General features: G+C 42.4%; 1 protein-coding gene across 2 annotated transcripts in view; it reads left to right on the forward strand.

Moving 5' to 3' along the window:
* The first annotated feature begins 1,011 nt into the window (after positions 1-1,011).
* AMPH (amphiphysin) overlaps positions 1,012-13,461 on the forward strand; it is a 103,014-nt gene continuing 90,564 nt past the window's right edge. For both annotated transcript variants that reach the window (XM_042888606.1, XM_042888605.1), the window contains exon 1: positions 1,012-1,080. In XM_042888606.1, the coding sequence (XP_042744540.1) occupies positions 1,012-1,080 (69 nt within the window). The remainder of the gene's footprint in view (positions 1,081-13,461) is intronic.

The raw sequence follows: 13,461 nt of genomic DNA on the forward strand, positions 1-13,461 counted from the left end.
GGTTGCAATGATGTGTTTTCCTTGCATTTCTGTTTTTGATTTGTGCATGTTTTTTAAAAGTTACATAAGAATTAAGTACCTTGGTCACAAGTTTGTGCTAAACATTGTTACTGCTGCAGTTGGTGTGTTAATTCTGCTTCCTAATATTGCAGGAAAATGTGTGATGCGGGTCTATGACTGGACCAGGATCAGAAGTACAAGGTTTCATAAAACATAGTTTGACTTTCTGGCTATAGGAGATGTTGGCGGGCACAGGGAACGACCTTCTGGCTTGTGCTTTGCACCCATCTGAAAGATCAATGGGAAGCATTGCAAATATAGAACAGCTCTCTATAGGAGAACACAGGCACAAGGCTCAGAGCCTGGAGCTCCTCGGTGTTTTGCTTTGCAGCGCCTGTGACTGCATTCTGCTCTCTGGTTCAGGGAACTCCGTGAGCGGGGAATTTGGCACCACAGGAGCTAGGAAGGCTGATTTTGAGCTGAGTGCTGTCACCAGCTACACCTGACCCAGCCCTGGGAGTGGGTCACCCCACTGTCATAGAATCATGGAATCATTTGAGTTGGAAGGCCATCTACTTCAATTGCCCTTCCATGGGCAGGGACACCTACAGCCAGCTCAGGCTCACAGCCCCTTCCTCTCGCCCCCAAGAAAGGTGCTGGAATGCTTGGATGCCGGCAGTCCCCCAGCAGGGCGGCATAGGGCGGCTTCTGGAAACTACGGTGTGTCCCCGGACCGTTCCTTTCTGTATTTTTTGTTACTTGGCGGAAAAACCCCAACGAGGGGATGCCGCCCATCCCGAGGGGCCAACGGCCGCCTCCCGGGGGCCACCGCTCACCTGAGGCGCCGGCAGCCCCGCCTCTCCCAGCCCTGTCTTTAAGGCCCTCCTCCTCTTCCTCCTCCTCTTCCTCGCCCTCCCTCCCTCCCTCCATCCATCCCCGCTCTCCGCCGCTCTCCGCCGCCGGGCTCTGCCTCGCCCGCCTTCCCCCACCCCGCTCCCCCCGCCGCCAGCCATGGCCGACATGAAGACGGGCATCTTCGCCAAAAACGTCCAGAAACGCCTCAACCGCGCCCAGGAGAAGGTGCGGGGCGGGGAGGGAGGGGGGTGCCGGGGAGAGGCAGCCTGACCGAGGGGCGGGCGGAGCGGAGCAGGCTCCGGTGTTCCCCTGCAACGGGCGGCCGGAACCGCGGTTACATAACCGGCCCGGTTCCCAACGCGTCGCAGCGGCGCTCGGAACCCGGGCACCGAACCGGGTCCGCGTAGCGGCTGCCCGCTTCGGCCCGGCCCGCATCGCCGTCCCCCCGCGGGTACAGGCCGGGCGGGCGCAGGGCTGCAGCCCTCCTCCGCCTGTACACGTAAGGTTCGCCTCCTCTCTCCGCCGCAGACACGCCGCCTAAGAGGATTGCTTTTCCTTTAATATCCACGCCGGCTCATCTCGGGCTAAAGCCCCGCTCTCCCGGCCTGGCCGCCCCTCCGCGGGCTCGGTGGGGAGCGTTGAGGGGCTGTGGCGGCCCGCAGCCTTCCGCAGCGATTGCTGGAGTTGTGGACATCTCTTCTGAATGCTCTGGCTTTGGCCGAGGTGTCGGGTAGCCAGACCGGGTTGATTGCTTAGGAATCGCGGTGCCGGTTCTTCTTGCAGCGCTCTCCCTAGGAGCCGAGCAAGAAGCCGAGTCGGGAGGGTGTTCAAGTTTCTGAGGAAAGACCTTTGCTAATGAAAGGCAATAGCTATGAGCGTTCTGCTTCAACGCCTGTTCAGCTGCCCTGTGCCTCAGAACAGGACCATGGACACGGGCATCAAACCAAGCAGGAAAGCATTTGCGTGTGACTGTGCGCAGCATCCGCACCAGCAAGGCTGTTAGGAAGCTGTTCTCAGCCTCAAAGCAGTCAGCGAGTGGCCTGCCACAGCCTTTCCGAGGGCTGATGAAGCCTCGGCGCCCCTTTAGCTGGCGTTCTGTGTTGTTGTGTGTCGCTGTCACAGGGCTCTGCAGAATTAGAAAAGATTACTTTATGACCAATGTTTTTCATATCTCCCTGCCTAGAAAGCGCTTGCTGCCTCTGCGCTGTGCACTGAGCTCTGAGGTGCTCTAAGGGAATACAAATCACAATTTATATGTTAAAAAGACTCATATGTAGTCACATCGTTATTTATGAACCTAATTGTTGAGACTGTTACAGTCAGGTAATGAACTTTATCTTCCCAATGCTCCTGCCTAGCTCACAAGGTCATAAAGTACTTTTCAATACCAAAGCTGTGATGCACTGTCTTTCTTGAAGGTATCAGCTGTGTCTGTTTTCAGATAAAACACAAATTCTTTAATTTTTTTATCAGATTTGGAGACTTTATTATGTAAGCTCAGCCGGGTCAGTAGTTGGAGCAGAGATCTGCCAATGCCATTTGTTTCCTGCAGGCTTTGTTGGTGTCATTTGCTGGTGTTGTTGCTGTATCTGGTAAATCATAGGTGTAGGTCTTAAAATCATATGTTCTGCTCCCAGGTGTGTCTGTTCTGCCACAGGACATCTGTAGAAACATACAAAGCACATCTTGACTTGAATACCGGAGGTTCTGGTGCTGTGGCAAATTCAGCTCATATTCTGTCCCTTTCCATTACTCCCTCCCCCCTTTAAAAAATATGTTTATATAGAGAGTAACTTGTTATTGGATAGATTAAATTTCAGGACTTAGAAGTCCAGGAATTAAAAGTCTGCTATTTGATGGTGTGAACAGGATGACTCTGTGATGAGTACGTAATACCGTGCTGGCTTAAAGAGATTTTAAACACACTCTGAGTTGTTTTATCTTGTTACTTATATTGGATTTGAGCACCTGCAGTTTTCTTAATGTGTTCTTACAGTCAACTGGGTTTATAACACACTTATAAATAGTATCTATTATTTGTTATTGTGTGGCAGCTATATTAAAGATATGGAATGGCTACAACATGTGAGCCTTTATTTATGAAAACTGTTTTTGTAATGATGCACCCATTATCTTCATTTCTTTGTCATCTAGGAGGAATTTTAGTTGTGTGGTCTAGGTAGTGTACATACCTGTATATATAACTGCTTACTATTTATATGAGAAAAGCTAAATAACTGATGGAGAAACAAATCCTATTGGACAAGTCTAGCTGTCTTGCATTAGCAGCGCTTAATCTGACAGTTCCACAGTTGTGTCATTTGATGTTATTTTCCTAGTTACAAAAACAAGTACTAATCATCTGTGATACAGCAGACTTCTGGTATTTTTTTATATTAGACTTGGTAATATCAGTAATGTTCTTCTTTCCTTGTAAGGTTCCAGAAACTTTGTAGATTCCTTTACACTGTGGAAATGAGTGAGATGAATGCAGCAATGTCTTGATATGTTACTGACAATACAAAATAGCCTAATTTAAAGAAAGAATGAAATCATGAGCTTAGAGTGCTAACGAGAGGAAGAAGGTGATTGCTCACACTGGGCTGGACGAGGCCAGTTCTCAAAAAGGGACAGAATTTGAAAAACCAGAAATAGTTATTGGTCACTCCATTTTTATTTTATTTTTTTTTTTTTTTATGTCTACTGGAATGCAGTACTTTCAGTAGCATGTGTGCCATGGCAGCCCTATTTTTATGCAAGAATGCCCCCCGTACTTTAGTAGTTCTACACTACACTGTTCTCCCCTGCGTTTCTTGAATGACTTTTTCCCCACTATTTGGGTAGCATAGATGTGCTGAGCTTGCAGCACCTGCTGGCTGCTGCCGACAGTCAGCTGAAGGATCTGGTTTAGAGTTCTGAAAGCATCAGAGCAATTCAGGAGCCCACATGCTAGTCATAAAAGTAAATGAAACAGTGATGTGTTTAAATGTCTGCTTACACTGAAAACTGAACAGATGTGTTTGTAACCGAAGCTGGCTCAGTCAATCCTGAGGACAAGCTGACTTGGATGAAAACACTGAGTTTGTGTCCCTGGATTCCTCTGAAAGCTTGAACTAAAACTGCCAACCCAATTTGAAACAGTGGTTACCACTCATACCTCCCCATCATACCTGACACCTTTAGCTGCACAGACTGAGAGTTGTCACAACACATCTGAATTCGGTAAGGCCCGCTCCTGGGAGCTGAAGTAGCTTTTGAAATTCCAACTGGTGTGCTATTAGATGTTCAGCTTCCTGTTAGCTGGCTGTATGGTTACACCAAAAGTTAAAGTCATAAATGCTTTAGGACCTTTGGAGGAGTAACTAGTGATTGAAGTTTTATTGCAAAGGAGGAGCTGCCATAAATTGAAAGATAACTCCCAAGAAGGCAATTTGACAATTCTAGGCCCACCACGTGCTCTGCTGTCACTGAAACAATGGCTCTGAAGAACTGACTGGGGATCTGCATTTGGAATGCATTCACGACAGACATGTAATGTGTATTCCGCCTGCCTGCAAGTGTGATGATGTAGCTCTAGAAACCACAGGCTCTTGAAAGAAAATTACTGTCTAGTGGTATAAAACTTTGGCCCCTCATATGTTATAAAATGTAGCACACTGAACCCATAAAAGTGTTATGACAGACTCCAACATCTGGATCTTTACTGGCACAGGCACATGCAAGGAAGAGGCGCTTCCATTTGCTAAGAGCTGTTTGCTAAGCTATTTGTTTGTTGGCAAACAAAGCTAACCAGAAGTCACTGAATTCTTATGTGAATGCAATGTCTAAGCTCTGCAGCCCTGATTCAGGGTGCAGTATAAAAAACTTGAACTTATTTACTTTTTTTTTTTTTCTTTCTGTCACAGAAATTGCAGAAAAGAGGGAGCACAAGTGGTCATCTGGCCCATTTTTCTAAGCAAAGCAGAATCAGCTGTACTTAAATAATTCCATAGCAATGCTTTTCTTGCCTGCTTTTGAAAATAGCTGATGTTGGAGGTTTTGCATTTACCCTAAAGTGATCTGTGCCGTTGCTTATGTATCTCCAGTCAGAAAGTTCTATTCTCACTTAATAAAAATGTCACTATTTTAAGCCCCTTATTCCCCATCTTTCCTTGATATTGAGGGTGTGCTCTCTTTTTGCCTCAAAATTTACAAGTGATATTCAGACACATACTGTCTGTATGCCCTTTGATCTGACTGAAGCTACAGCATGACCCTTCCAACCAGCCCAAAGAGTAGCTGCTTTTAAAATATTAATTGCTTTTGATCCTTTTGCTTTCTAATATGACGTGTAAAACATAGAGGTAGATTGCAGTAGTCTGGCTGCCGAATGTGTAAGAATTGGAAGAGGAAATGGCCAGAGCTCCTTCCTTTTATTCCTTTGTGAAGATTTTTTTGTTACGTGAAGCAAGGAAATCAGTTTCCTCATTTCCAGTTTTCTCCCCATATACAATAACAGCCATGATGCTGTAAGTCACCATGTCTTTCCCTTCAGCTTCCATCAAATCATCAAAAACAGCATAAAAGTGCTGTTTCCTAAGTTTTATGGGAATCAATATTGCCACATTCACTGACCAAAGTATCGTCAATACCAAGGTGACCTGTTCCTCTGTTCTTGCTTGATGGCTTCATCTTCTCACTTTTATTTTTTGCCCATCTCCTTTTTTAGTTCTTGGTCGCATGCCTGTTCCTCAACCATTATCTGTGAAAGTGGTTTCCTGAGATCTGTCTGTCTCTTCATACATTTCACTGAGAAGTAAAAGGAAAAAAATATCTGTTGCTGCTTTTTGGGCTTGGAACTCAACTCTTTCTTTACTATGTCTTGCCCTCCTTTCTCTTGGAAAGCAGATCCTTTCCCTTGCCTTTTTGTATCATCAAAGAACTAATGCTCCTGAACCAAGGTCTGCCCATGACTGGTGTTTGGTGGGGCTACCATGAGTGGTCCACAGCTGCTCTGCAGCACAGTGCTGCCGTCATACTGTGACACAACTAAAAGTGAGACTTAAACAGTGTGTACAGGAGAGATATTGGGCTATCAGCAACTTGGTTCCAAGTAGCTTTGGCATCTCCTTCTACTAATCTTGCAAAGAAATGAGGGACTGTTTTGCCATGTTTCCAAGCACCAAATAGGTTTGAAGCTTCCAATTCACCCATGCAGCTTTCTCCAGGAAGACAGCTGTGGCTCTCTGAACTCACTTGGAGATAGCAAGTGGATTCTTTCACCTGCCTAAAATATAAACAGTGGGGTTCATCCCTACCAAAACTTATTGCAGAAGTCACTGATTGCTATGCCAGCCCTTCTACTCTCTTCAGGGATTGAAGAGCAGTGGGGGAGAAGGGTAGCAGATGGCTCTACTGCTTCAGGATGGAGAGTGTTTTCCTTGGGGAACTTTTTCCTGGTTTAGTTCATTGGGCTCAGCTGCAAGGCCAGCTGCGTGGAATTTCCAGCCCTGAATGTTTCAAACACTGGGGTTCTGGAGAGGTTAGGGAAAAGTCTCCAGCATCCATGCTGTGTGGTGCTGAGCCTATGCTGTTCTTGAATATGAGCTTATTTGATCCTGACCTGATGAATAGCTGGTTAGTCAACAGTTGCCAGAATCTTAAACCAATGGCTGACTTGGAAAAGCAGATGAACAATTTTGTAATGCTAATTGGAGTTTATCCATCTGAGTGTTGCATAAAACAGAGTCCTATGATAAAGATACGTGTAGCATATTTCTCAAGTTCCATTTGTGCAAGAAAGCTAATGTGGGAAGTAGCCTATCCCTCTTCTTGGCTGCTCTACCTTTCTTTGTTTTCTCAGTAATCTTCTTCTGTATCTGTAGAAGAGCAACATCTTTAAGACACTGTGGAATTGAGGACTGGTGAGGACAAACACTTTGAAAACATCTAAACAGCACTGTACCAGCTAAGAATGGTGGTAGGGCAGTGGGAGAGTTCAGAGGCCTTTCTTTGGGCAGAGACAGAGAGAAGTAAGGGGCTGGACCACTTTTCAAGTCTAATTCTCTGTGCCCTGCTACTACTTCTCAGTTGTCTCTTGTTTTTCTTCAAACCACCTTCTATTTTTTTTTTCCTGATTAAAAAAAGCTCCTGCTTACTCCTAGTCCTCTCAGATATGTTCCCCTGTTTCATTCTCCTTGCCTCTGTAGCTGATTAATTCTTTTGATGCTTACTTGAGTTCTCAGCTTGGAGTCTCTTTCACCTTTTTTTTTTTTTTCCACCTAGAAGACTTAAATCTGTTGAATCTGTCGTTTATAGTGATACAGAGCCCAGTGCTGCAGTCCATGAGCTGCAATCAATTCTCTTTATCTATGATACAAAAGAGGAGAGGAGGCTTGCCAAAGTCTTGGATTGTCACTAAAACAAGCCATTTGAAAAATAATTTATAGTCTAAGTTAACAAACAGAAACCCTTATTTTTCCAGAAACATCTCAAAAAAATGCCATCGTTATAGTGCACACACGCACATCTAACACAGAGGCTGAGAAGAGCTGCAATCCTATTTTTCCCCTATTTAGGTTTCAAACTGAGAAACACTATAAGAATAGCGTGGTGTCATTGTGGGGTTTGTTTTTGCTTTTTAGCAAAATTCTATTTGAAGAAATAAAAATTGCCTTAGGAACACAGAATCTGACTTTCTTTTCTAGGGCGTCAGCAAACATTTGCTTTTACAGAAGTAGAAGGGTTTGGTGGTGTGTGGCAGAGGTAGATGATGGTGTGCAGTGCTAGAGGAGCACAGTTGCATCAGAAGTGATCCCCCTGCATGACGATCAGTGTGCATAAGCACAAAGTACAACCAGATGAAAAGCTTCATTCATATAAGTCTAACTGAATAGAGACTGCATTTTCCATGAAAAATAATCAGTACTTGAGATCTGAGAGAAGATGTTTTTTTTACATCAAATGCATATGTTAGATTTAGATTCAGAGAGAGTTAATATTTTGTTTCCATGTAGGGCATGTAGAGGAGTAAATAAAGATGTGGTATGTTTTTATTGCACTTGTAGAGCTCTGTGTGGGTGCCATTATCAGATAAATACCCTTCCAGATAGTTTTATGTGGATGAAAGAGTTTCATCTTTTCATGCTGGTCTGCATGCTATGGATGATTTTTTAAATACATGAAGCGTATGCTGAGAGCATGAAATCATTTTGTCAAAATAAAATTATCAGTAATTTTGGGTATGGGGCAAATATTAGGCCTGTTTTTACATATGGAAAGGTTAATGAGGCTAATTGAAGACAAAACTGATTGTTTCACGTTACTCAAATCTCTACTAAGCGCACTGGTATCACAAGAACAACAGAAATACTAGGATCAAAGGAAAAAGAAAAAAATTATGGTAGAGTCAGGCCTGAAGAGAGGAAAGGAGCAGGGCTCAGTTCAGAAGCAGGTTGGTGTAGTGCTGGCTTAGGGCAGTGGTCTCCAAAGCTGACCTTGGTAAGTGGTGAAGCACACAGGGAGAAAAGCACACGATGAAAGACAAAAGGAACTCCAGGGCAGGCAAAGCAAGATGCTGCAACCACAGCACTGTCACTGGGGACCATGTTTAGGAAGCATTAAAGGAGCAGATTCATTATATGAGAAATGGCAAGAGAGAAACAACCGCGAAAGTACAAGGTCAGTTTTCAGGTGAGATGTCTGGATGAGATCCAAAAGCGAATCTGATGTGTTGTGATAGGAATTCAAAATGTATGGAATTTGGATAACAGTGTATAACAGTGCAAGGGAGTTCCTTTGAATTTAAAAAATACTTCACTCTTTCCTCTCTGTTCTGTGGAATCTTTTGGATTAATTAGTAAAGAAGTGAACGTATTCCTTATGATGTGACAGCCTTGCAGACTGCTAAAATGTGTCTCGTTGATAGCTCATCTCTAAGCATTGCCCTACTTAATTCTCAGCAAAAATGTGGGCAGAATTCATCCTATCAGAACAGTTGCTTTATCTTTCATGTTTTTTCACCTTCCGTCTTCCTTTTTTGTTTGTTTGGTTTTTTTTTTCCCCCATCATCCTTTCCTTGCTTTTAATTTGCCTTCTGTTCTGCATTAGAGGTGGGTCAGATGGAACCTGGCTATTAATTTAGGGTCTGACGGGCAGAGCAAGGCCCTCCCATTGATAGGAAGCTGAGAATAAAGTGACAGAATACCACATAGGCAGTACATTTATCTAGTAGTTAAAGATGCCAGTGCATAAAAACCAAATGTCAGCTGAAGTGTTCTGCAGTGGGCTATGCTCACAAGCATTATTTTTATAGGAAGCTCCCGCTAGATCCACAGGAATTTCACCTAAATGATTGCCTTAGAATGTAGCCCAGCAGTGCTGTTACTCCCAATGCAGTGAAGTCAAGGTGCTGTGTGCATCCTAGTGCTTTGGAACCTACTTCTGCTCTCTGCTCCTGTTTATATTAAAAACAAACACAAAACAACAGAAAAACCTCCTATGATAGCTGTATCTCAAGGATCTGAAGAGAAGGCAAGCCTTGCTGATGTTTTGCAGAGCTGAAGAATTATTCTTAACACCACCCTGGTGTTATGTTTCCTTCTAGCACCAATCCAAGATTCTATTTGTTTGAAGCAGAGTGCCAGATCTTTTGTGCTAAGTTACATTCTAGGGTAAAAATAAATGGTAATTCACAGATTGGTCAAAAATCTAGGTTGATTTGACAGCCAAACTGAAAAACAAACTGGGAGGGCATTAAAACAACTGTGAGCTAACAAGCTCCTGCATTTTGTGTGTTGTCTTACCTAGTCACATCTCCAGGAGTCAGAAGAGCAATAGGCAGGACAGAGGGGGAGCACTCTGAGAAATACCTGGAGTCAAGAGCACGTGTTTGCAGACTGCTGTAAGAGTGGCAAACTTGAGTATGGAGTATTTTCATCAGTGTTTCAACTTGAATTGTGATGTTTAGATCTGGCTTCTACTGAGAGGGCTGCTCTGAAGAATAATTTAAGAAATTATACCCCACCGAAAAGTATAACTTAAAGGATTCCCTATGCAGTATCAAGGCTGCTAAGCTGCTGTTCAGAAAGATCTATTTTCGTGAGCAGTAAATTGTGGGGTGTCTTCCCCCTCCTACAATCCAATTTCAAGTTTGACTCAAAGCTTTTGTACCACTATCCATTTGTCAGTGTCCACTGGTGCATGCCCATCCTGCCAAAGGCTTATGCTGACATATGCTGTTTAATAATGTTGTTGGATTGCTCTGTAATGTGTGGTATCAGAAGTGTTTGTAGGATTGAAGTTTTAATATAAACCCTGCACAGACTTGCTCCATCCACTTGCTGAAAGCATTTAGTTGTTGGTTTGTGTTTTTTTGTTTTTTTTTACATTTTCTATAGAAAGATTCTTTACTTGCATGAAAACAGTCACCAATCAAGCAAACTTTATTACAGATTAATGGGTCTTGGAATATTTGCACATTTAATGGATCTGGAAAAGAGGCATTAAAAAATCAGTCTCGCAAGCAGATCACTTAATTTCCCCCTTTTCTCTCTCTGCAATTCAGGGTATTTTCAGTTCCACTTCTGGCAAGCTATTATCATTAAGTGTTGACAAAAAAAAAAAAAAAAAAAAAAAAGAGCCACCTCTGGGGGGTTGTGAATGAATTTCTGCCTTTTTATTTTTTTTTAAATTAGCTTTTACAAATCTGAAGAGCTAAAATAAGTGGAAATAGCAAAAAAGTGAGGAAAGGTTTTCTGGAAAGTGTCACAAACTCCCTCGTGTTCTGCAGTGTAGAACATTAGTAAAACCAAGTGTTGACTAAATGCTAACAGGTTACGTCTTCATCTAAACCAGCTTCATCTGTAGCAGTAGTGAACAAATGCTGTCCTATGGAGCCAAATCAGCTGCTGTACTACTGAGAAGTGTTAAATAAAGACCGCATTTCATTCAAGGTCTTTGCCCCTTTCCTCATTTTATTTAGGGCTGTTGGTTCTGAATTCCTTACTCCTGAAGTACCCTTTCTGTGCAGCTAATGCTAGGCTGACTGTGGTGCAGAAGGTTTCTGCTCAGCACTCCTCAGCTGCTTAGAATTGAGACTCCAGGCAGGAACTGAGAGTAACCTTGTAGATTACTTCATGAAGACACGTGTTGTCTGCATCTTCATCCAATGTCAGCTCCAGTAAAATAAGAACTCTCCAAGCCCTTACTTGGTGAGGCACAGTGCAAAGTGTAAAGCCTTCCACTGGGCAGGGGCATATCTCTGTGCATTGCAGAAAAGAAAGATTGCATTTCTGTTTACAGTGGCCCAGGAAAAAATGCAGTCTGAATCTTTAACACAGTTTGTCTGGTACTTACAAGTATTAGCAAAATAAACAGGGAGAACGCATTGATTGTTTGTTTTTTTTTTTTTTTTAATCCCTATTCTGATGCTTTTATGCATAAAAGGGAAGAAGAAAAATTTAACATCAGACTAGTCTGATGCACATCAGCAGAGTTGTTGAACAGTTCTAAAATAGAGACATGTGAAAGACATTCACTTGACAATGACACACGCTCAGACTGAACATGCGTTGCAGTGAGTGAGAATAATCAGTGGGAAACCTTGCATTCACTTAATTGAACATCTGAATGCAATGGGATGCTGGTAAAAATGGAAATCTGATAGACAACCAGTGTTTGTTCAAAATTAAAAAAGTGCCAGCTAAGTTCCTTTGCTTTACTACATTTGCTGTAGGAGTCTATTTGTCCAAAATGGAGTACATGTAGATTTTCTTTGTGGATGTTTTTTCACAAGGAAATGCAAATGTTAGCAAAACATCATTCGCATATGCAGTCTGAAGAGAATTTTGTCATAACTTCATGTCAATAAGGTGAGAAAACACACCCATGTTAATGTAAATTGAACCCAAACAGATGGCTGCATTACTTTTATATAATCTATGATTCCATGAAAATTAAATAGCTCAGTCTTAAAGCACTGGCATTTTAGTAAACAGTGAAGTAGCTGGGTCCAATACCCATGAGATAATGCTGGTATAAGACTGAAGTGATGCTATGGTTGATTAAGGCCAGCTCTTCTAGATGAGAATTTGACTTTCAGTGGGTTTACCTGTTTAGAATTAAAGGGGAAATCTATAACTTCTTAATTTCTTTGCATGTACTGAAAAATAAGAAAAGAATAAGGGTTCAAATAAGGAAAAAAATCAACACTCAGTTATACAACGTTTTTATAGAAGTATTACAAAAATGACGAATGTCTAGGATTTACAATTAATATCTCGTGTCTGTTAGAAGAGCATACGTGCTGTCAAATATAAAATCCATCTATTTGCGTCACGTAAACCTGACTTGCAGTAAAGAGCTTTAATTTCAAAACAATGGGTTGTTTTCTAATTCAGGGCATGTAAATGCATATTATTGCTTGGTCCATAATTCTGCAGTAGCTAATTTTACCAGAGACACATGAAAATGCCTCTACTCCCACCTGGGATCTTACTGATCCTTTGGTCTTTGACAAGCGTAGGAATAACAGAATTCTTCCTTTCTCACCGCCTGCATCAGAAAAGGCAGTGATTTAGATGCATTGGATGGACCAGGGGAAAGGTCCCTCCCCAGCACAAGCATTTATGGGATGCATACACATACCAAGAGTTATTTTACTCTATTAGTAATCTCACTGACATGTGGTGGGCTGCTATACAGCAGAAAGAAATGCACACCAATCAGTGTCAGCCAGCTTCCCACCTGGGTTACGTTTACTCCCATTGTCTTTTTTATTTATTTTTTTTAATGTTTTGAGTTGTTTTAATACAAAACCTGATCTTGAGTTGAATCATGTAGGAGTTCAGTCTGTATGAAAGAATTCAGATCAGAGCCACACATTGAGAAACAGACATTACACCCATCATAGTATTTAACCTTTACTTCTATTACAAATTGTGATGAACTTGTTATCAAATGACTCTGAACAGGTGTCATACATAAGTTTTCCTGCTTGTGTTGATTTTACTGGCAGCAGAACATGGCTCCGCTGGTAAAATGTAATCCACTTCAACATGCTAGCACAAGATTTAATGCTACGTGGTCTCTGTACTGCCTCTGCATGGGACTGAATTTAGCCATATCTAGTTGCATGATTTTCTGCAAATGACAGCTGGTCATATGTATACATATATTGTGATGTAAGAGGAACTTTTACTTCAATATCAGAAGCCGTTTTTCTCCTTGTTTTGAGGGAATCCAGCTGGTTATGCCAGCAACAAATCTGACCTGTGATCATAAAATTCCTAGATTCTACGATTCTATAAAATTCCTGGCTGACCTAGCTGTTGTCTGCACAAGTTGATAGTTCTGTTTTGCTGATACTGCCAGTTTTGTGGCTAATTGTAACTACTTCAGGACACCTACAATGTCCAACAGAGAAAATGCCTGACATTGACTTTGTGCTAAGATTTAGCAAAGGAATATGCATGTTCACTCCCTCAAGCCTTTTGCTTGCTACCTCTGCATCAAACGCCTACACACAAATACAGAGGACTTAATAGAAGAGTCTGGGACCGTCTGTCACTGTTTTTAATCCTGCTAATTTTTCCTTGCCTATTTGTACCCATCAGTTGGAGTGTACAC

The sequence above is a fragment of the Lagopus leucura genome, unplaced genomic scaffold (assembly GCF_019238085.1).
Source record: "Lagopus leucura isolate 7727_CA_CO unplaced genomic scaffold, USGS_WTPT01 Super-Scaffold_100157, whole genome shotgun sequence".
NCBI classification, from domain to species: Eukaryota; Metazoa; Chordata; class Aves; order Galliformes; family Phasianidae; genus Lagopus; species Lagopus leucura.